We start from the raw sequence: 20,475 nt of genomic DNA on the forward strand, positions 1-20,475 counted from the left end.
GCTTACGTACCTACTAACTTTCTTTTCGCACCTGTCTCTCTTACCATCCTCGATTCAGCGAAGTTTTTTTTTCCAAAAATACGAGGATCGCAAGTCAATGAAATAAACTTAGATGAAATATAGCTCAAGATGCGGAATGAATTTTCGAAAAAATTCTCACAGAACCAGCTGGGATCATTCAATTTTTATAAGAAGACAAGTCCCGCATAAATTGCCAACGAAGTATATCGCACAGTACATGTACAGGGTGTTAGTATCACACACGTACCGATGCTGCAGTCCCGTATTGTAATAAAAATATAAGGTCTTCGAAGGCGATGCGAAAGGAAGAAAGAAAGGAAGGAAGGACGTATCTCAGTCGCGAAAGCGAAAAGGGGGAACCTGAGTAAGCCACCCTTACGATTCTGAGCAAGCTACTCCGGGTGGATTACACCCCAAGGGTGTGCTCCCTCATTTCGGGAGACAAGGCGGTATAAATAAAAGATTATCGCGGGGCGCGAAAGTTGCCTGCAGTGTTCTCGCATACGGCGGAATGGTGAAAAATAAATTGGAATTCAAAAAAATGATGTAGTTACGCGGTTAACAGATCAGAATCAAAATCACGTACTCGTGCATCGTGCGGTTTATACATATTGTAATAACACAAGACACCAATATTGCAGCCAATTCCTACAAACCACGAGCCATATGAGCTTGAATTTATAGGAAAGTGATACCGGTGCCACCGTTTAATCGCTTGAATTAATCCGCGTTTTAGTGTTAGCACTAAAACACATTATAATCCACCTCCTGCGGCTGTGCAGCAGGATTAACTTTATGGTCAATGCGGTACCAGGGATAATGTGATAGAGATAGGATTTAGAACAATAATTTATTTCGTACAGAATTATTTTATACCGATTGTGCTAATACTAGTGGACAGGTTATTGCGATTTTTTTTTCTTATCTCTTTTTTGCTTTCCGACAAATTTCATTCATTTACCTACATCGTAGTAATACCATATTTTATTATTGTTATTATTAGTATTATTGTTATCATTATTAGTATTTTTATTAAGAATAAATTAGTACCGACGTGGTGTCAAGGTTAACTAAAAACTTCAACGTATTTACAATAGGAAACCGTATTAACGTTTTTTATCATTATCATAAATGATTATAGGTAATGCGTGGCGTTTGTGTTTGTATGTGAGATTTTACATCGTTATGGAATACTTTTTTATGCATTGATTCTATGTATATTATACTTATTAGAAAATTAACGAACGGATTTTTCGTATCTGTTAATTGGATTCAAATAATATTAAATATAGGTATACATCACTACAGTAATAACCACACCTAACAAACATAATAATGCGAATGATAATTTCGACTGGAATGTAGAGAACGATTAATTTGAAAGTCATCATGAAACGAATCAGCTGTATAGTAATGTGAAAAATTCAATATCATTTCGTGAGGGGAAAGTGACGATTAGTCGAAAAATATCGTTGCATTATAAAATTAACTATCAACAGATATAATATAATATAATAAGATATAATGTAATAATATATTTATAAGGAGAATAACTATCGCACTTAAATATATAATTGTATCCAAGACAGCGATAAATATTGAAAAATTTAACGTTAAAAAAATTATGCTACGCTATTTTATAGTCAAATTTAACGAGTATAAGCTTACGTTTAATATTTGTATATATGTATATGCATATGTATACTTATGCGTATTTTACGTTTCGCGTATTTGTGGGGTTGAAAAATTATTTACAATTTTTGTTCGTGTATATATAATATATATTATCTCTATAAGTAACTATTTATTTATCAGTTTCCCACATTTTTTCGTCCGATTTCACTCGTCGACAGAAGATTGATTTTCAATGCAATAGCTTGTCGGAAGTACCACATCTAATTTGCAAATGTATAATATGTGTTAATGATAATGATGACAGTAATAAATATAATAATTGCCTAACAATTAAACAATAAACGTGCCACGATCAAGAATAAATTATTTTCGCGTAAAACTTTTATTACTCTGTACCTATAATCGGGGATCGTAGCTTCGACTTTCCGCTGCTACAGATCGAAAAGTTTATTGTACCTACATTTAACTGTAACAGAAAATTATTGCTAAAATCTGCGTTTCACTTTCTCCATAATCGAACTATTTGCTCGTTTGTGATAAACGAGTAGAATGAAAAGAAGATAAAAAAAAAAACCGCGAAAATAAATAAATTCATAGTATTCAGTCAAGTCGTGCTTTCAGCTTTTCCCGTTGCAGATACAACAAAAACTCATTTTTATGAAATTTCCCGATTGATTTACAGTCGACTGATTAAGTGGTCAATCAGATGGTAATTTTCTTCCGCACGCAGTTTTTTCCTTCTTTTATTTATCATTTTTCCTCTTTAATTACAGCGAATCACAAATCGTTTTTTTCGACGGATCCCTCCGGCTCGCCTTGCGCGGTCACTTTCGCCTTTTTCACTTCTTCTTCTCCTCGCTCCTCTCCTTCTTGATCTCGATCTCTCGCCTCCTCGTCCCCTTGCTCGTCAACGTTAACGTCTTCCTCCTCGCCGGCTACCATCTCGTCTTTCACCCTGACCTCGTGGGACTTCCTCTGCTCGGTCTCCTTGTTATCACCATCAAGATTCCTTATCGTAACCGCGGTCGAAGTCGGCTGGTGATCACCCGGTGACACCGACCCCCCGGAACGGTGAGACGTAATTACGTGATGGTCGAGCTCGGCTCGGAAGAAGAACTTGAGACTGCACAAGTTGCAGTCGTATGGACGGGCGCCGAGTCCGTGCTGCTGCAGCATGTGGTTCTGCGGAGGGAAAAACAACAACTCATCAAGTGTGAGAGAAGCTCGGACGAGAGTCCGGATGATTCTCCGCGGAGTCTTAATCCTCGAGAATTAATCGTGGAGGTACTACGAGTACCTGCAAACCTGCCGGCGCTGTGAAAAGAGCCTGGCAAATGTAACAACTGAGGGCTGCACACCCAGCGAAAGTGTGCTCGATGAGGTGAGCCTGGAGCTGAAGAGGACTGGACGCCTCGGTCAGACAAAGGTGACACCTGAGGGCGTCGGTACAGGGTTTCCCGGTCGATTCGAGGTGTTCCTTTCTCACGTGTTTTTGGATCTCAGCCTCCGTCGCGAAGGAGATCTGGAAGGAAAGGTTTCTCGATTAGTCATCAAAGGTCTACGAGTCCATTTAATGATCGTCGAGGACAGGATCGACACTCACCTGGCACTGAATGCAGGTATAAGTCTTCGGCTGATTTTCTTCACGCTGCGGGTGTTCCTGGGTCCTATGGGCCTCCAGCTCCTCCGGGGCCTCGAATTTGACGCCGCAGTCGTCGCACCTCCGGACCTCTTCGTCCGAGGGGTTGACCGCGGCCTCCTGAACCCTCGTGAAATCCTTGGCGGAGATTTTCGACTCCCATTTGGCCTGGTCCCAGGTGCGGTCCTCTTTACCAGCTCCGTGGCGAACGTGCTCGTAGGGTGAGTGGAGGATCGGTAGGCCTTGAGTGTGCCTCGCGTAGCAGGATTTACAGACCTGCAAGGACTGGTTCCCTCCAGTCACCGGGTTCGAAGGCAGGTTTACGACATCCTCCGCGGGGGATTCCCGCAGGCAAATACAGCAGCTAGGATTTGGCGATTTTCGACTCAGGTTTGGACTCGAATTTTGCGAGCTACTCGCCCTCAGGTGGTACCTGGAAAGTTCATTTTGACTATTTAGCGTACTTGTATCGACTATGGTCAGGATAAGAAAAAAAATACAGATGTTTGAAGAGCGTGCAGATTAACTTTGATGAATGAAAATGCGTTATAACAAAAAACAAAAAGTCTATGCCTGAAACCCGCGTGTATAACAAATTATGCAATGGTAAAGTTTGGAACCGTAGATCTGGACAGAGTCAAGTCTCGTTAATAACAAGTCGCAAAATATGATTCCACATACCTGGCATGCAGGCGACATTCTAGATCGGTGATAAGCGTTTGTCGACAGATAACGCAAGGCGACGGAAGATGAGGTAAGGAGTTATCGACCCTCTGCTGGGGGTCGACATTCTCGAGGCTGTGGCGTTGAATGTGTTCGAGAAACTGGTTTTCCGAGTTGAGCACACCACGGCACACGAAGCACGTGTCGCTGAGTAATATCTTGCAGTGTTTCTGTAGCTTGTGTTCAGCGAGGGTGGAACCGGAGGGGCACACCTCGTCGCATATGTTGCACTTGTGCCGACCCCCCGGCTCGTTCGAGGCGTGCTGAACCCTGGTGTGAGACTCGAGCTCGCTCCTGGACCTACAAACCTCACCGCAGTAGGCGCAGGTCAGACTGAGCGTAGCGAGGGCCTTGTTCTGGGCCTTGGGCGGCGTGTGGGCGAGCTTTTTGTGGGCCTGAAGCTCGGCGTCGTTTGCAAACTCGCCCCGCTCGCAGAGCTCGCAGTGCTGAGCCGCGTTGCTCCCGTGATTGGGCCTCTTGTTGTTGTTGTCCCTCTGGCTGACCGAGTTGTTGTTGCTGTTGGCCGGGGATCTTCCTCTCTTCTGGACCCGCCCCGCGGAATCCTCGGTCCCGTGACTCGCTCTAGGATTAATCACTCGCCCGTTTTCACGCGGGGTTGTTTGCCCGGTCGGCAGTCCGCCGAGGTGGTGCGACTGCATGTGCTTGTCGAGAAGAAACTCGACCGCGAAACCCTCCCGGCATATCGGGCACCGATACAGACTCGCCGAGTGGTTCGCCAGGTGCAGCTGAAGCTCCAAATCGGAGCCGCAGCAGACACCGCAGAAAACGCACCGCAGGTTAGCCCCCAGAGTCCCTGGCGTGGTCGCCGGACTCCTGGGCATCATCGGGCCCTCAGCCACGGCCACCGGAGGTGCGTGAACGGCTCGCACGTGGCTCGCCATTTCCGCCTCGCTTCTAAACAAGTTCCTGTTTCCACCCCCGGGGGAGTTGCCGGGTGAATTCTCGTTGTTCGTTGTCGGGCAGACGCTGCAACGATACACGCGACATTCCTGGCTGTGCTTCACCGCGAAGTGGACCTGGATCGCCACTCTGGAATCGAAGGTGTCCCGGCAGAGCGCACACCGGTACAAATGGTGGGCGTGGGAGTCGAGCAGGTGCCTCTGAAGGAGGTCGGGATGAGGATAAAACTTCTTGCAGACCCCGCAGGCGTACTCTTTCGTAACCTGGCCAAGAAAGTGCTTGGTAAGGTGCCCCAGCATCTCTTCGCGATCCTGGAAAGAAGCGTCGCACTTCGGGCACGGGTTTTTGGCTACCTCCTTGCGGTGGTCGGCCTGCAAATGCCTGGCCAGGTGCTCTCGGAAGGATTCAAAGTCCTTCAGAGCAGCGCCGCACTGACCGCAGAGCAGAGTTCCAGCCGAATAGACCTCGCCGGATCGTCCGTGTTTGTTGGTCAGGTCAGCGGGCTGATCTTTCGCTTCGTAATTTCCATTGGTGGCCATCTTCGGTTCCGCGGATTCCCTGTCGCTCTGTTTAACGGCTCTCTCCGAGTCCCTGGACGACTTGTTGGTGCCGTAGCCGAGAGCGTCGGCCTTCAGACTGTTCCTGGACATTGTCTTGAGGTCGGCGTAGTCCGAGTTCTCCGCGTAGTTGATCCTCCGATCGTCGCAGTGCTGGAGAACGTAGTGCTCGGCGTAGGCGGCGGCGGAGATACAGGGTATTCCGCAGAGCGGGCACATCAGCGTTGCCCCGAACCCGTCGACCCGATGAATGGATATCAGGTGGTCCCTGAGGGTCCCGAGATTCGAAAACTTCATCGTGCACTGGCCGCACGAGAATCCGCTGTTGTCGAAGTACTCCGTCTTCACGCAGAGGTTGTTACCACCCTCCGATCCCTTCTCCTGTCTCTCGTCCGAGAGCTTCTTCTCCTGTTCCTTGAACGGTTTTTCCTGCGAGTCGAACATCCGCTCCCTCGAGAGACTCGAGACCTCCGAAACCTGACCCGGCGACGGCATCGTCCGGTTATCCCCGCTCAGGATCGCCCGGTGCATGGCGTGGACGTGCATCTGGAGTTGTTGCATGCTTGTGAATGAGTCTCGGGTGCAGTACATGCAGGCCAGCTTCATCGGGGAGTGGAGAACCGGGGTGCTCGAAGCGCTGGGTACCATAGGTGATCCCTTACCCTGGTTCCTGGAAGTCAGAGTGAGGTTCAAACTCGGCGACGGTGAGTTCGGTACGGGCGGTGACGCCGTGCTGTGGGATGAGACGCTTCTCCGTCCGAAATCGGAGTCCAATTTCGAGTTCTGCGTAATGCCGTGATGGTGCTTTTTGTGCGACTGCATGTGGGACGTTAAAGCAGCCGCCGTGTTGTAGCCACGGGAGCAGGCGGTGCATTGATACGGTTTCTGGGTGTCGTGCGTTTTCATGTGAATCTTCAGGTGGTCGCTGAAAGAAGAATACAGATAAAAAATGAATAAGGGTGAAAAAAAAAGAAGAAAAAAAAAAAAGAAAAATCAGAAATAAACAGATCCTCTCGGTTCGATGATGTCGCCTACCATACACCAGCGCGCATGCGAGATGGGGGATTTTAATTGCCATGGGGGCGTGAAGAGCGGGGTCAGCCGGGGTACCCGCTTCTCGGAGAAGTCTTCATCAACTTTTTAGATCGGCTGAAACGAAGCTTCTTTTTTTTCCCTCCCTCCCTCCCACCCCCCTCCAACGGTCACTCGAGCGCCCGCCCGCAATATCTACGAAGAAGGAGGCCCCCGTTCGAGTCTCTCACGTGTTGTCCCGTCGCGTCAGCGACTCGATCGTTCTTCTTCGGCTGGAGAACGCGGGACCGTGGCGTATGGGGACCCCACTGATTTCTAAAGGGTCCCGAGCTTTTTGCTCCCCTACAAAGCCATTCAACGCTAGAGTGAATGCGGCCAGGGGTGCATGCGCGACCGACTGCTCCTTTGGGCCTTATTTTCATCGCGGTTAACGATAAGCAACCCGCGCCGTTCCGATTCCCATGTCGGCTAGGAAAACGTGGAAAATCGGTTTGTACCGACTGTTTGTATATCGACAATGATTGGGTTTGGTTTCTGCGGTCGGAAGTGGAAAAGAATGAAAAACAATCGTTCGTTCGTCGTTGTACAATTCGGATCTGTACCGCGGCGGAAACGGTATGGGAAAAACAAGAGAAAATCGTTAATTGACTCACGTGCGTGAAAGCGAACCTGCGGGGGGGACCCAAGAATCGCGCCGTCTCACGTATAAGACGAGACTCGGTGATCGGTTCGGGATCGAAGAATAATGTTAGGTACCGAAGGCTGGAGCGCAAGGCGAACTGCATAGCTTACGCCAGGTCGTCGGAGGAACGAAATTGAAACGCTACTGACAATGAGTTCGCCCTGTGACGAACCTGCAGTTGGATATCGAGAGAAACGCAGCTAGGTTCCCACGATTTACGAACAAGAGTGTATACGGGTAGTGCACGTACATCGAACCGAGTTACCAACACCCTCGTTGCCTCCTTCAAGACTTCCTTTTAATTCTATATCGTTTATTTTCACACCTGGAATAAAGAGATCGGTAGGGAACCAAAAACCTCAGGACGATCAAGCGTGAGACGCGGCTATGAGTATCGAGAATATCGCGCTAAATCTTCCGTATAATAAAAAGTATGAGACCGAAGTTTAACTTCGTCGTCGATGTCGAGTCATGCGTAAAGTCTATACCGAATCGTTGTATATATACTTGAAAAATATCCTTCCGCGGTTAAATTGTTGCCGTTTCTTTTAGGCGTATATCAAGAGCTACGAGGCACTCGATGATCTATCGGCTTAACGCGTAAGTTTGACACGCCGCAAGGTGTCTCGCCGTTAATTGATCATGCTAATTAATCACCGAGGTACACACACGCGGTTATTCATTTTTTCTTTTTTCTTTTCTTTTTCAATTTCAGGCTTGTTCTTTTTCGTCATTTTTTCATTATTTCAAGATACCGTAGACTTGTAAACAAATATTTTTACTGTAAATACGTACGTCTATGACCAGTTATCGTTCAGACATAATTTAGCAAAAGGAATACAATTATTAAAGATGCGTCAGGGTTGTTGCCTTCGGGGAATGGATGAAAGTCAGCTTAAAAAATGTCGGCGTGCCGTAAGAAAATTAAATGTGCGTTGATAATTTAGGTAAGCCAGCGAATTATGGTATGAAAAATTAAGTTTCCAACTTTTATACAACGTTCTTTATATTTTAGAAATCAATTATTTTTCGTCGTTTTCTTTTTTTTTTTTTTGCTACCCTTTCTCGACTGTGGCGCGTACAAAGTAGAATTGAACAACCAGGGCGAAAATTAACCGGACATTCTTTTCACTCAATCGCTGTACGCGTGAATTACATAAAATCTTATTAATCGAATCGCTAATTCGTTAAGTAAAAATATATTATAGAGTCTTGGTGATCGGTCAATTAAGAAAACGTATTTTTAGTTAACGTTTCGACCCGGATATGGGCCCTCCTCAGAACGATTTATTTTTTTAAACTGTCAAAAATAACAAAAAGAATTTTGTAAACTAAATAATAGTACTAGAAGTAATCAGACTTAAATATTGTAGATGTAATACTCTTAAAGCTATTATATATTGTTGATAGTAAGAACCTTATGATTAATTGAAATAAGGATGTTTTTGAGTGTTATTTACCTTTTGAATTAAGCAAGTGGACTAAGATGTAGTCGAATTCACAATTACAATTGGTGGAAACAGTGTTCTTTTGAGTGACGGTAGACAATGTCAATCTTCAAGTTATTTTATATGTGGGAGTTAATAGTTGGTACTCATTAATTAAAAAGATTAAAGAACTATGTTTCTTCACAGTCAGTATGTCATTGTGTTAAAAGGTTATTAAAGAAGGTCTTTTTAGCAATGAAATTAATTCACAGGTGTCAATGAAGTGGAAGTAGGCTCTTTATAATTAAGTTCTACATGTCTAACGAAATATTGTTGGTTGAACCAATTGTGTCAACAGGTGAATAACGACTGATGGGAGAAAACAATGTAATCCAGAGTGAAGGTGAACCTATTATAAACAATTATACAGAAAAACAATAAATATTTTGTAAGAAAAGTTATGTAGAAAGGACTGTATAATGGGGACAAAAAAAATTTTTCGTATGTAGTTAAGGTTAAACAATATTTGTTGTGTGGGCGGAGATTAGAGGTTTGTAAATATTACTTAAATGTTCAACATCTTGTCTAAGATTAACAGAATTGGTATGACCTACAATGTTGCACATTTCTAATAACAGTCTTCTATAATAACTGTGTTCTTCACAAAGGATGTTTGTGTTGTCGTAATTAAAAGTGTGTTGTTTATCGATACTATGTTTCGTTAGAGCTGTGTGACGTTCTTCAATCTCATGTATGTTGCGTTGGTGTTCCCTAATTCTAGTGTTGAGATGTCGACCAGTTTGACCTATGTAGACTTGATTACAGTCATTGCACGGTATTTTATACACGACATTAGATCGTTTGCCCATGGGAATCTTGTCTTTGCCTGTATCAAAAACTAGTCGTAAGTCCTTTGAATTTTTTCCAACAAACTTGACATTATATTTGGCGAATAAGCGGTTAAGTGACTCAAAGAGGCCGGATACATATGGGATGGGGATATATGTAGTAGCGGGTCTATTGCTATCTTCAGCGGGAGCAGAGTCAATATTATTGTCAAGTATGTTGTTGATGTAGGTGCGTCTCTTATTAATTTGTTGGTGTAATAGGCCATGAGGGTAATCGTTCCATCTTAGTACATTGTATATGAGTGACAGGTTTTTTTCTTGGAACTCTGTGCTAGCTAGTTTGATAGCTCTGTCAACCAGGTTAAAGATGGTGCCTATTTTGAAGGACAAAGGATGGTGAGAGTTAAAATTCAGGTATCTTTGTGACCAGGTTTTTTTGTGAAACCAATCTGTCTTGATATAATTATTGTTGTGTATCAACAATACGGCTAAGAAACTGATGGCGTTATTTTCTTCTGTTTCGATAGTAAATTGTAATCTAGGATGGTACCGGTTAAAAATATTAAGAATGTGATGTATTTTTTCATTTGGAACGGCAGTAAGAATATCATCCACGTATCGAAAATAGAACGGTAAAACAAAACCAAGGTCGTTAATGCAAGACGTTTCCAAGTCTTCCATGACGAGGTCTGACAGGATTGGGGAGAGAGGAGATCCCATAGGCAAACCAAACTGTTGTGCATAAGTATCATTATTAAATTTAAATATTGCGGAGTCAAAACATATTTTTAAGGCTTTTTCAAGTTCACTAAGGGGAATTGGGATCTTATTTTCTAAAGAAGCCCACCGGTTGTTTATTGCACGCAATGCGAGATCTGTAGGAACGTTGGTGAAGAGTGAAATTACATCTAAAGATATTAACGTGTAATTGTCCGGATAATCAATGTTTTAATTTTATCAACTAAGAAAAAGCTATCCTTAACTCTCGAGATGGGAGGTGTGATATTGGTGGTGAGCCATGAATTGATTGTTTTGGCTAAGGTATAGGTCGGGCTATTGACAAATGAGACTATTATTCTTAAAGGGACATCCTCTTTGTGAATTTTTGGAAGCCCATATGCGCGTGGAGGGACACTATTGTACGTAGAAATGCTTCTATGTAGATTTTTGGTTATAAGTTTAGAGGTAAACCAATTAAAAGTGAGCTTATTCACCCTAGTTTGTAGGGAGTTACACAAATCATATCTAGTAATTCTATAAGTACTGGTGTCAGAAAGCTGCTGTCTCATTTTTTTTTATACGTGTCTCTATACATAGCAACCGACGTATTACCTTTGTCAGCTTTTAAAATCATAATTTCAGGGTTATTTTTTTTAAAATTCATGGTCTCCCGGATTTTTTGATCAGTGACATAATTATTGATGTTGTTTTTGGGGTACTTTGGGAAAACAAGTACACGGTTAGTGAAATCGGATCTAACTTGATTTCTTGACTCATTAGGAAAACTCGTAATTTTTTCTTCAAAATTGGAAATGAGGTTGAAGACCGGAAGATCACGTTTGTTGTATGTTCGTCCGAATTTGTGACCTAGTTGTACTATTTCGGTAACATTTTCTGGAATAGGAGTATCAGTTAGATTTATTAACCAGTTATTTTTTCCAATCGAATACGAGTTTTTGTGTTTGTTCAAAGATTTTTTATGAGCAAGTAAATTAGTGAATTTGATGATATTCCTGTTCTTTATTTTTGACAGTTTAAAAAAATAAATCGTTCTGAGGAGGGCCCATATCCGGGTCGAAACGTTAACTAAAAATACGTTTTCTTAATTGACCGATCACCAAGACTCTATAATAGATTACATACGAGGTCGAGAATTCTTATTCATCAGTAAGTAAAAATATACCTCGTACAAGTTTTAATTGAATTTGGAGAATAATCAGTATCGTTTCTCAACTGGGATGTTGTACCGTTACGCAACACTTCTAAATGCTTATCTCTGCTTCAAATCATTATACGTTGAAAGATGATAGCTCGATGTAACACCACCCACGTCCTGTGCTTTGTGGACGGAAAAAGAAACACGCCCAAGCTAACAATAATTAATGAACTAGACCATTTTCGAATGCTTCCGGAATTCACAATCGGAGCAAGCACGATGTAACGTAAAATGATTTCGAAAACAACGAAATGAATCCTGATCCCTCCAACTTCAATATTTCTCTTCTTATAACTTCTAAAAAAAAAAAATCATCTTCCCTGAAAATTAGGTATAATTTGAGGCTTACGCGATTTGAAAATTGGGGTATTTACTGCGCAACATGTTTTTTCTGTAATTAAATTCGATTGAACTTCGATCGATACTCACGGGAGCGAATAGACGGTTGTAAAGAAGTTTGGTTTTTGTAATCCCGAAATATCTCGATCGGAGGGATCCGCTTACGGCGATAACGGCGGTAGGCCGGTTCTGGAAGTCAGCGGGTTAAATGGTGCGAGGCTAATCTAATTAGGAGTAATCCGATTCGTGTGTATAAAGAGGTTGGAGGATGAGAAATGAACCGAGTAGATAATATATTTTCAGGTATCGATTGTATTGGAAATTGACTCTCACGCTCTGCTTGACAAAACATTATACCTGCATTCGAGCGCGTTAGAATTATATGCCCACACTTACACCTATACGCGATCCGTGTAGTATAATGGCTCGAATAATCAAAAACGAATCGGTATCATTACATGTGTCTACCGATCTGAAACTAGAATCGATTACCGATCACTCAACCTCTCGGCTCATAGACGATTGCGGCAACTCGGAAATCGTCCATTTTCAATCCCCGTTATGAGAACCCCTGAGGCTTCTCTACCCTTTTGTTGGGTCCACCCAAGCCGAGGGCTCCGACGGACGAATAGAGACGTAAGCGCGAGGAGATTTCAAAGCACGATTGTCCAAGAGGATGACAGCTCCGAGAGTTAGTGGGCGGTTAGGACCGGGATTCAGCGAAAGCTTTAAAAATGGCGGAATCGAAGAATGCTTTTTCTCATCACGATAATGAAAATTCTACAAGGGTGAACGACTTTCTCAACGAACACACTCGGTGTGAAGTGAATCTGTGATCTGATCGAATCAAATTACGTCACATTGATGGCACTTTAGAGAGGTTAGGTTAGGATTAGACTAAATGAGATTTCTAACACCTCGGAAACTAGAACTAGTTTAGTGTAAAAAAAAAAGCTTTCGACATAATGTAGCGATTTAACCGTTCGTCAAAGATCAATCACCGAGGTCCTTCCTATTAATAATTCGACAGAAAAAAATCCTCCAATCAGAACTTAAAAAGATATATATATATACGCTGAGACATTGCGGTAACATTGTATGGATTATAGTTTCTAGAGCATGAGCACCACTGCCGCGATTCCTCATTGGTCAGTGTTTCGTGACGGCGGAGCTAACCGTTGAAACAGTGAAAATAACGTTTGAAAGTTCGAGAACCGAAGAAATTTATATCATAACCGATGACCGAGAAATACCCTCGAATATACTCGGACCTGTCCTGACTAACTTAACCTCTTTCGAAGTTGAGACGTAGGTATCCGTTGGTCGCGACCGCGCCTTGATCGGGTCTCGCAAGACACGAGGCCCCGTGCCTCGACGTTGGATGCCAGAAGAAGTTGGAAGCAGAGGGGAGGGAGGGAAAAAAACGTATGCAGGGAGTCAGAGGACGGAGACACTTGACTAATGTTCTACCTGTTGTCCCGCAACACCTACCCACCTTCTATATATACGCGGCTCTGCCGCTGGGCCGTCACACGGCAGTAATACATTTATATACGCAATCGTACAACGTACGTTTGTAGAGAAGAGATACAGGCATGCACGGTACGGAGAGAGGTTAGGTGTGCGTGCGCACGGTCACGGCGTAGAACGCACGCGCTAAAGTTTGAACTACGGAGCGAGGCAAAGAGGTTATGAGTACTTTTCCAACACGACGAAACGAAGCGGAGGTTTCTTGGCCGGTTGCTGCGTGTCTAAGACACTCGCATACCCCGCGGCTTGGCATTTCAATGGAATACGGGCGCGCGCCCGGAGCGCTTAGAGGGCCGAGAAACGAGGACCACCTTTGGTGGAAGGGATAGTCGCGGGTGATTCCGGATGGAGGAGATGAGAGGAGAGGAGAGGAGAGTACCGAAGCTAGTCAAAAAGGAAGACGGAGAGGAGGACGAGGAGGGTCGCTTATGGCATGGGCTCGCTGGCATGCGCGAGAGAAATAAGCCTGACTAATGCGCGTAGCCCCGCGGTCACCGTGTTATCGTTATTCATTTGTCACCCCCGGAGGGACGCGGGGCTAAACTCACTTTTCTCCGATTTTGAATTATCGCCGTTACACCGACGCCGGTCAAACGAAACCTCGCGGGGATGCTTCCTACGGGACAACCTCCGCGATCCCGAACGCGAACCGGGGTAAACGACCTTCTTGCAACTCGTCTGCGGGGAGTCGTGACTTACCGTTGTACGTTTATGGATGGACCAGTTTCCAGGAGTAAACAATTGTATACAATATTTAATTAACGATGACATGGTACAGACGAGGAAGTGATTCCAACTGCTGTTATACTCCAACACCTCGGATGCGAAATCCTTCGAAGTGCATTGAATTGAAAAAGTTGAATTAGAAAAATATAAGTATTACCGAGAACTGCATTCTCCGGATCCTAATCTTCCCCTAAGTTATTAATCTTTTTTGTGACACAATTTTTTTTTCCTCCCCGGTTATATCATACCTCAGCAGCTGTACGCCTTGTAGGTTTTGTGCGCAGATATTGTACGTGTGGGAGGCGGTTGGTACAAATCCTTTTATAGCTTATCGCCTTTTCCTATCCTGCACCGACTAAATACGAGATAAACAATTAGAACTCAGGACGGGAAAGTGATTTATTTTATATCATTTTGATGGCTTAGAAAGTTTCATTGGGTTTCAAAACTATTACTACGGCATGTTCATCTCTATCCCAGTTAAGCGCGAGGAGCTTAATCCCTGAGTGCATTAATTTCCCGGTAGATTGATTCTGTGTTTATACATTGTAACATTTCTCCGCGAGTTAATCAACGCCTGAAAATTTCGCGTAGGTATATAAATCTTCTATCTTAAATACTGGTTCCATGAAACGTAATTCTTCACGCCGATCTTCAGCGACTGGCTAATTGATCGCCTGTGAAGGTATCGAGGACCGTTGCGCATGCGGGTAGGTAGGAGTTAGGTATAATTAGGAACTTACCTTCTGGAGAAGGCGGCCTCACAGTGCGTGCATCGATATCTCCGGTCGCCGGTGTGCAATTTCACGTGTCGATCTCTGCTTCGTTTATGTTTAAACAGCCTTGCGCACCAGCTACACTTGTAAGGCATCTGATCACCGTGACTCTGAAGCAAACAACAATAACGCGAAATTCATTAGCCATTTTGAGTCAAAGAAAAAGCGCAATGATTTACTTTCTGCAGTTGCGCTATTTTAATTAATCCTTATTCTTACATGTATTTCGCACATGTAAATCACCTAATGTGTGTTGTTGGATGAAGTAACCGCGTAACGCATGGAAATACACGCCATTTTTCATCCCGCATTGAAAGGAGTGCACAAAATACCTTTTACCAAAATTATATTAGAAAAGGGTTAACGAAATTCGGTTTAGGTATTTAATTGCATGGATTTGGAAGGAAGATATCTACAACATTCTCCGAGACTACGATCGCGTTAACGATCTGTAAAAAGATCGCAGACGTTTTAATTGACTGATAAACGGTATCGAAAACGTCCCGGGAGTCAAAGTGCATCGATCCTGACTTACGATCTGTATCCACGCGCTGATCTCATCGACGGATCGCGGAACGCCACGGTTATTATAACCGAGAACTGAGCTTCGGTATAATGATTGCGGCATTGTTTCTGCGCGGTAGTTCGATTTAATTGGAGACTTATAGGGTATTAGTTCGGGAGAAATGGATCTACAATCTCCTAACGAGAAGCGGCGTGACGATTGTAGTGGCCGAAAATAATACTTAACAACAGAGTATAGGTACGTGTAAACGGATAAGCTTGCAATAGACGGACGGTAAAAAGCACAACCAACGGCGACGTTAAAGCTCACCTAGCGTGGGGCTGCTGACCGTATTAAGTATATCGTCGAAACATTAGTGATGGTCGGTGAGCGGGATAAGTTGGATCCTTGGTCTCTTCGGCGTGGTGCCAGGGAACACCGCGACTTTTTAACAAGTTCGTTAACTCCGCGGGTTACATACAAGGTAGGAAATACACGGGTACGAGAGCCGTACGGAACGCCGTAACGTAACGATTACGTTCCCTAGCTCGGCTTGTGGTCGCCGTCTGAAACTCGCCTAATTGATAATTAGGGCAAACGATCCTCAAATCTGAAGCGTATATACCTCATCCGGATTATCAAATCCGGAGTTACCTGCAATCTTGGGGCTCTGCGGTGTTCACCGTGGAATATATTACCTATACATAGCGCAACGCTTTTGGTGTTACGGAAATTATAAAGAAGTGACCAAAACAGGCAGGCATCAAAAGATGGGAAAAATGCTTTTATTATAGCGATACATGTTTCTCGGTGTAAGTCGGAAGCAAGACTGTTTTTTCAATAAAGTTGATTGACGCAAGCAACTTTGTTCATTTTATAACACATATGAGCGCTCTTATATGCCCTTTATCTATCATGACTACCAGATCATTATATAAGTAAGGGGGGGGGGGGGGGTAAAACGGGTGATTTCACCCTTTGTAACAATGGTAGGTAAACTGCGGTGTACATACAGCTGAAAAGCTAGACCGTTGCGTTTATCAACCCACTGACCGGCGTCTGTGCAAGAATTGAATAATACAAAAAAATTTTACAAAGGAATAGAAACCGCAGCGGCAGCAAAATTTTTGGAAGTTGCGATGAACGGACAGCGGCTCTTTGAACGCGGAACACGAAGGCGGTCGCGACGCGGTGACAAGTTCACGGTTAAGATATCAAGTGTTTTCGAGTCTTGGTGTCACCCTGGAGGCAGATCGGAGGGTGTGATAAGAGGATCCTTTGTAGCGAGGGCTGGAGCACCGCCGCCGTTGCGACCCGGTCAAGGAAACGCAACTTGATCTTATTGTTAAACTTTAGTTAAGTTCAAAATCATGGAGCATTTATACGAGATACCCGAGGACGTGAGAAGCCTGGGCGGCTTCTTTGTACGCGAGACAAGCCTCGCTTTTTTCCACCATTCTTACTTCCTTTTACTCCTCGTTCTTCTTCTCTAGCCTTCCGCAGCCGCCTCATGACACTATGGTCACGTGCTATTTGTAGTAGTCCCGATAATTGACCGTTCTTCGTCAATCCGTCAAAATCCAACGACCGTTGTGTGTCGCTTGATTCCTTTCTTCGGTCTCAAGTATGCAATGTTTGTATTCGGACTTGAACAGAAATATATTCTTCGTCATTCCAATTCGAGGATCGTAAGAAGAACAAACTTCGTATCGCAGTTTGCCGTTTTGACCGATTGCAAATTTCGTTGGCTAGAACTATTGCCACAATTTCGTTTCGTGGTGCGAATTTTACACGGATCAAGCCTTACACTGTCCATCCACGAGTGGATTCCATCGTCTTAAATTTTTCGAATTTAGAGACGGTATTTTATATTATCACACGATTATGCAGAGCAACAACAGTTTCTAAATTTTTTCCCCTTTTTTGTTGGTAAAAAAGGAACGTATGAAAAAAAAAAACAGGTTCCCGCGTGAGGTGAGTACAGAGTCGAACGGCACCTGCGGAGAGGAACGCGTTACACGTAGGTACGTAGGTACGGAACAACGTATAGGCACAAAATCTGTATGCGTCTAAGCGAGTGGCGCAACCTGTTACAGGACAATCCAGATTTTGACCCAAAGATGACCCCGGCTTAGGACACGCGGAAGCGTGGCTAATGGTCTCGACATGCAAAGCAGAAACAAAGAAAAACGGGCGTTTTGACCGCGTCGGTTATAATTCGGGTTCCGCACTCTCTGATCCTTCCAACGTCTCTTAATTTCGCGCGGTTTCAACCCACGTCTCTGTTCCTGTTGAAGAGCGACTCGCTGTGTTGTAGCGGTTCTTCAGAGAGAGAGTCGGTCAAACCGCAAAACGACGCGACCCCGAGTCTGGAGCCTTGCGAGTTCTCCCGTGTCCTCACGGGGCTTTAAGGATGTTTTCTTTTTACCAAGTGAAAAGCTTACCTGTTCGTGCTTCTTCAAGTAGCTCAGTCTGGGAAATGATCTGTCGCAAAATTGGCACGGATAAGGAGCCGCGGGGTTGTTCATGTCGGCGTGCGGCCCGTTTTCACCTTCCGCTTCCGGTTCCGAGGGGAAACTCGCCGAGGTTGGTGTAGCGCAAGAAGATGGCGTGTCGCCGCCCCTCCTCGACACCGGACCGCCATCTTCGCTGTGCCAGGAGGAACTTCCGGTTCCCAAGGCTTCTGAAAAATTTAAAAGGAGAGACGTACGATTATTTCCAAGGCGCAGGAACTGGGACGTACATATTGATCCGGGAATATAGGGGAAACGATCAAGCAATTTCACACCGCCGTCCATTTTTAATGCGACGAGGGTGAGAGGATGACGGGGATGACGCAAGCTCGCCACGGGACACCGCGTGTGCACGAAAATGACACCGTTTATGGAATAGGAGAGAAAAATAAGGTAAAAAATAAGCAGGCGCGTGTAGCTGAGTCGGTATTGTACACGTTTCGTAATTCGGGAGAAACGAGCCGGGAGGCTAACTGGAATGAAACGCGTAGATATGCGATCTTACTTCACGGGGAATAACTGGTTCAAATTTGCATATGTCCCATACGCGACTAAACCAGACACATGTTGCAATTTTATTATTTTATTCTTGTTTTTTGGGTCGGCAGAGACGGAGATACTCGTTAGAATCTTCACAAAGTGACTTCTACGAGTCGAATAACGCGACAGCCTTCTTTGGTTCCGAAGGTTTTCATCCTTTACAAGCTTACGATCTCTCGTCCTCGTTGAAAGGAGATCAATGTCACGTGGTCGAAAACTGGGTGTAGCAAGAGGAGAAGAACCATTTCTTTTTATTGTCCAAGTCGACGTTTAAGGATGTCAAATCTCTGCCACCCCGCCTTGATGCATCGCAGTGATGACGCGGGGTGAGTTTACATGTTAAGCCGAAAGTGGGAAGGAATGGATACGCGAAATTGGCTGAGAAATGACGAGATAACGATGACGAACGAGGGAGGCATTTGTGTTGGCTTCTTTCGCGAGGCGGAAACTTGCAGGGGTCGATGCTGGAGAAGGGTGGGTGGTCAGCCTAGGAGAAGAGATATCTTTGAAGCAAGATTGTTATAAATTGAGTCTAAGGTCAATTGGTACCCCAAACTCAACGCAAAGTGGGCCAATTTCGCGGTACCTACTTATATCACAACCAAGACATGTGCCCCGCACATATCGGCGGGGAGTACGACCAGGCGGATAAAAAACCGTCTATGGCGAGCCAAGGCGAACCGAAGTTGAAACGCGAGTTCTCTTGGCCTTACGAACTCCGCAAGTACCTCACCCCGTCGGTCAAGTCTTTACCGCAGTCAGCTCTCCACGCATTCGTGACAACGGACCGCTGTAAAACCTGTATCATTATCCGAGGTGTAACCTGGACCGAGGCTCGTACGTTACATGCGTACATACGAGAATACTTGGGTACAATTCTCGAAGTAGGAATGTACGGCAAATAGTCTGTCTTCGCACGAGAACTGATCCTTCGAGTCGAGCCAGCTTGCGGAAACGTCTTTCTTTCCACTTTTGTCAAGTTCCCGGCACCATGAAGAAATTAATTTTTATAACAATCGCGTGACGTTGTGACAATACGTTGACGGAAAGTCTTGACCGACCGGCAGCTCGACGATCTTTGACCCTCCCTGCCTTTTTTTCCCTCGTTTGCTTATTCATCCTCTTTGGTGAGGCGCGTGTTTCACGTTATACGAATACCGTTATCTAGGCTCGCTCGTACTTACTTACCTACGATTTTGAGGATGAAAACGATAAGCTGCTAGTAGTATAAAGAGAGGTGGAAAGAAAAAAACCGTTTCACGGCATATCTCTACGCCGAAGCATGAATCAGTAAACGGACTCTGATCAACGGCGATAAGCGTTGCTGTACGTAGTGAATATACTTGCCACCGGAAACTGCAGCGAAACGTCGTTGATCGGAATCGAAGAGATCGACGCACTGGCTGCGGAAGCTTTTCACTGACTCGACGTGAGAACCTGCAAGCTTCACGGTGTCGATTTTCTTAGAAAGACGAGATACACCGATCTCAAAGTTGCAGTAAGATGCGGATGCGTTACAAACGTACCACGGTGATAAGCCGCTCGCATACCTCCGGCCAACCTGGAAATGACGATGTGGACACTGTGGGCAGCGATTTCCTCATTTGTCCGAGTTGGCGGAGCGTTGAGCGAGCGAGAGGGAGAGAGAGGCGACACCCACCAGTCAATTTAAGAGATTTTACGGAATCCAGGGTTGAACGTATTAAGCTGGAAACTCGAGAGCCGCTCTCGCCGGCTACCGAGCCAATCAACGCCACCCATGGAACGGTTGACGCTGCGACGACGTATGACGGGCCGGTAATTAAGCACGCAGAAACAAGCTGACGACACTAAATGGGTCGCATCCTCTGCCCACGCGGCCAATTCAAACCCGCGGGTTATTCGACGCACGGGGCCCAATTCGCTAGGCGCCACTTTTGCATTAGTCACAGGAACTCAACACGCGCTCGCGCCCGACACGCGACTCCGGAATTGAGGAGGCCTCTTCATACCACCTCGTACTTCGCAGGCTCTCTGATACCACTTACTTATCTCTGAGCTACTGGGTACGTTCGTCCCAGCTCGGGCCGCTCGCTTAACTGCTCTCATTAGCTCTAGGAGTCAGGAAGTAGCCCCAATTTAGCTC

General features: G+C 44.8%; 1 protein-coding gene across 4 annotated transcripts in view; it reads right to left on the bottom strand.

The window, feature by feature from the left end:
• Window positions 1-862: 862 nt before the first annotated feature.
• The window catches only part of LOC107225745 (zinc finger protein 423), an 81,754-nt gene continuing 62,141 nt past the window's right edge, over window positions 863-20,475 (bottom strand). For 3 of the 4 annotated variants that reach the window (XM_046740105.1, XM_046740120.1, XM_046740114.1), the window contains 6 exons: window positions 17,742-17,980; window positions 14,760-14,902; window positions 3,977-6,421; window positions 3,260-3,728; window positions 2,954-3,178; window positions 863-2,838 (listed from right to left, as the gene is read on the bottom strand). In XM_046740105.1, the coding sequence (XP_046596061.1) occupies window positions 2,434-2,838; window positions 2,954-3,178; window positions 3,260-3,728; window positions 3,977-6,421; window positions 14,760-14,902; window positions 17,742-17,980 (3,926 nt within the window). In that variant the 3' untranslated portion in view covers window positions 863-2,433. Of the gene's footprint in view, window positions 2,839-2,953; window positions 3,179-3,259; window positions 3,729-3,976; window positions 6,422-8,670; window positions 8,937-14,759; window positions 14,903-17,741; window positions 17,981-20,475 lie in introns of those variants that run through there. The other variant, XM_015666305.2, reaches the window with a different exon arrangement.

The sequence above is a fragment of the Neodiprion lecontei genome, chromosome 1 (assembly GCF_021901455.1).
Source record: "Neodiprion lecontei isolate iyNeoLeco1 chromosome 1, iyNeoLeco1.1, whole genome shotgun sequence".
In the NCBI taxonomy this organism is placed as follows: domain Eukaryota; kingdom Metazoa; phylum Arthropoda; class Insecta; order Hymenoptera; family Diprionidae; genus Neodiprion; species Neodiprion lecontei.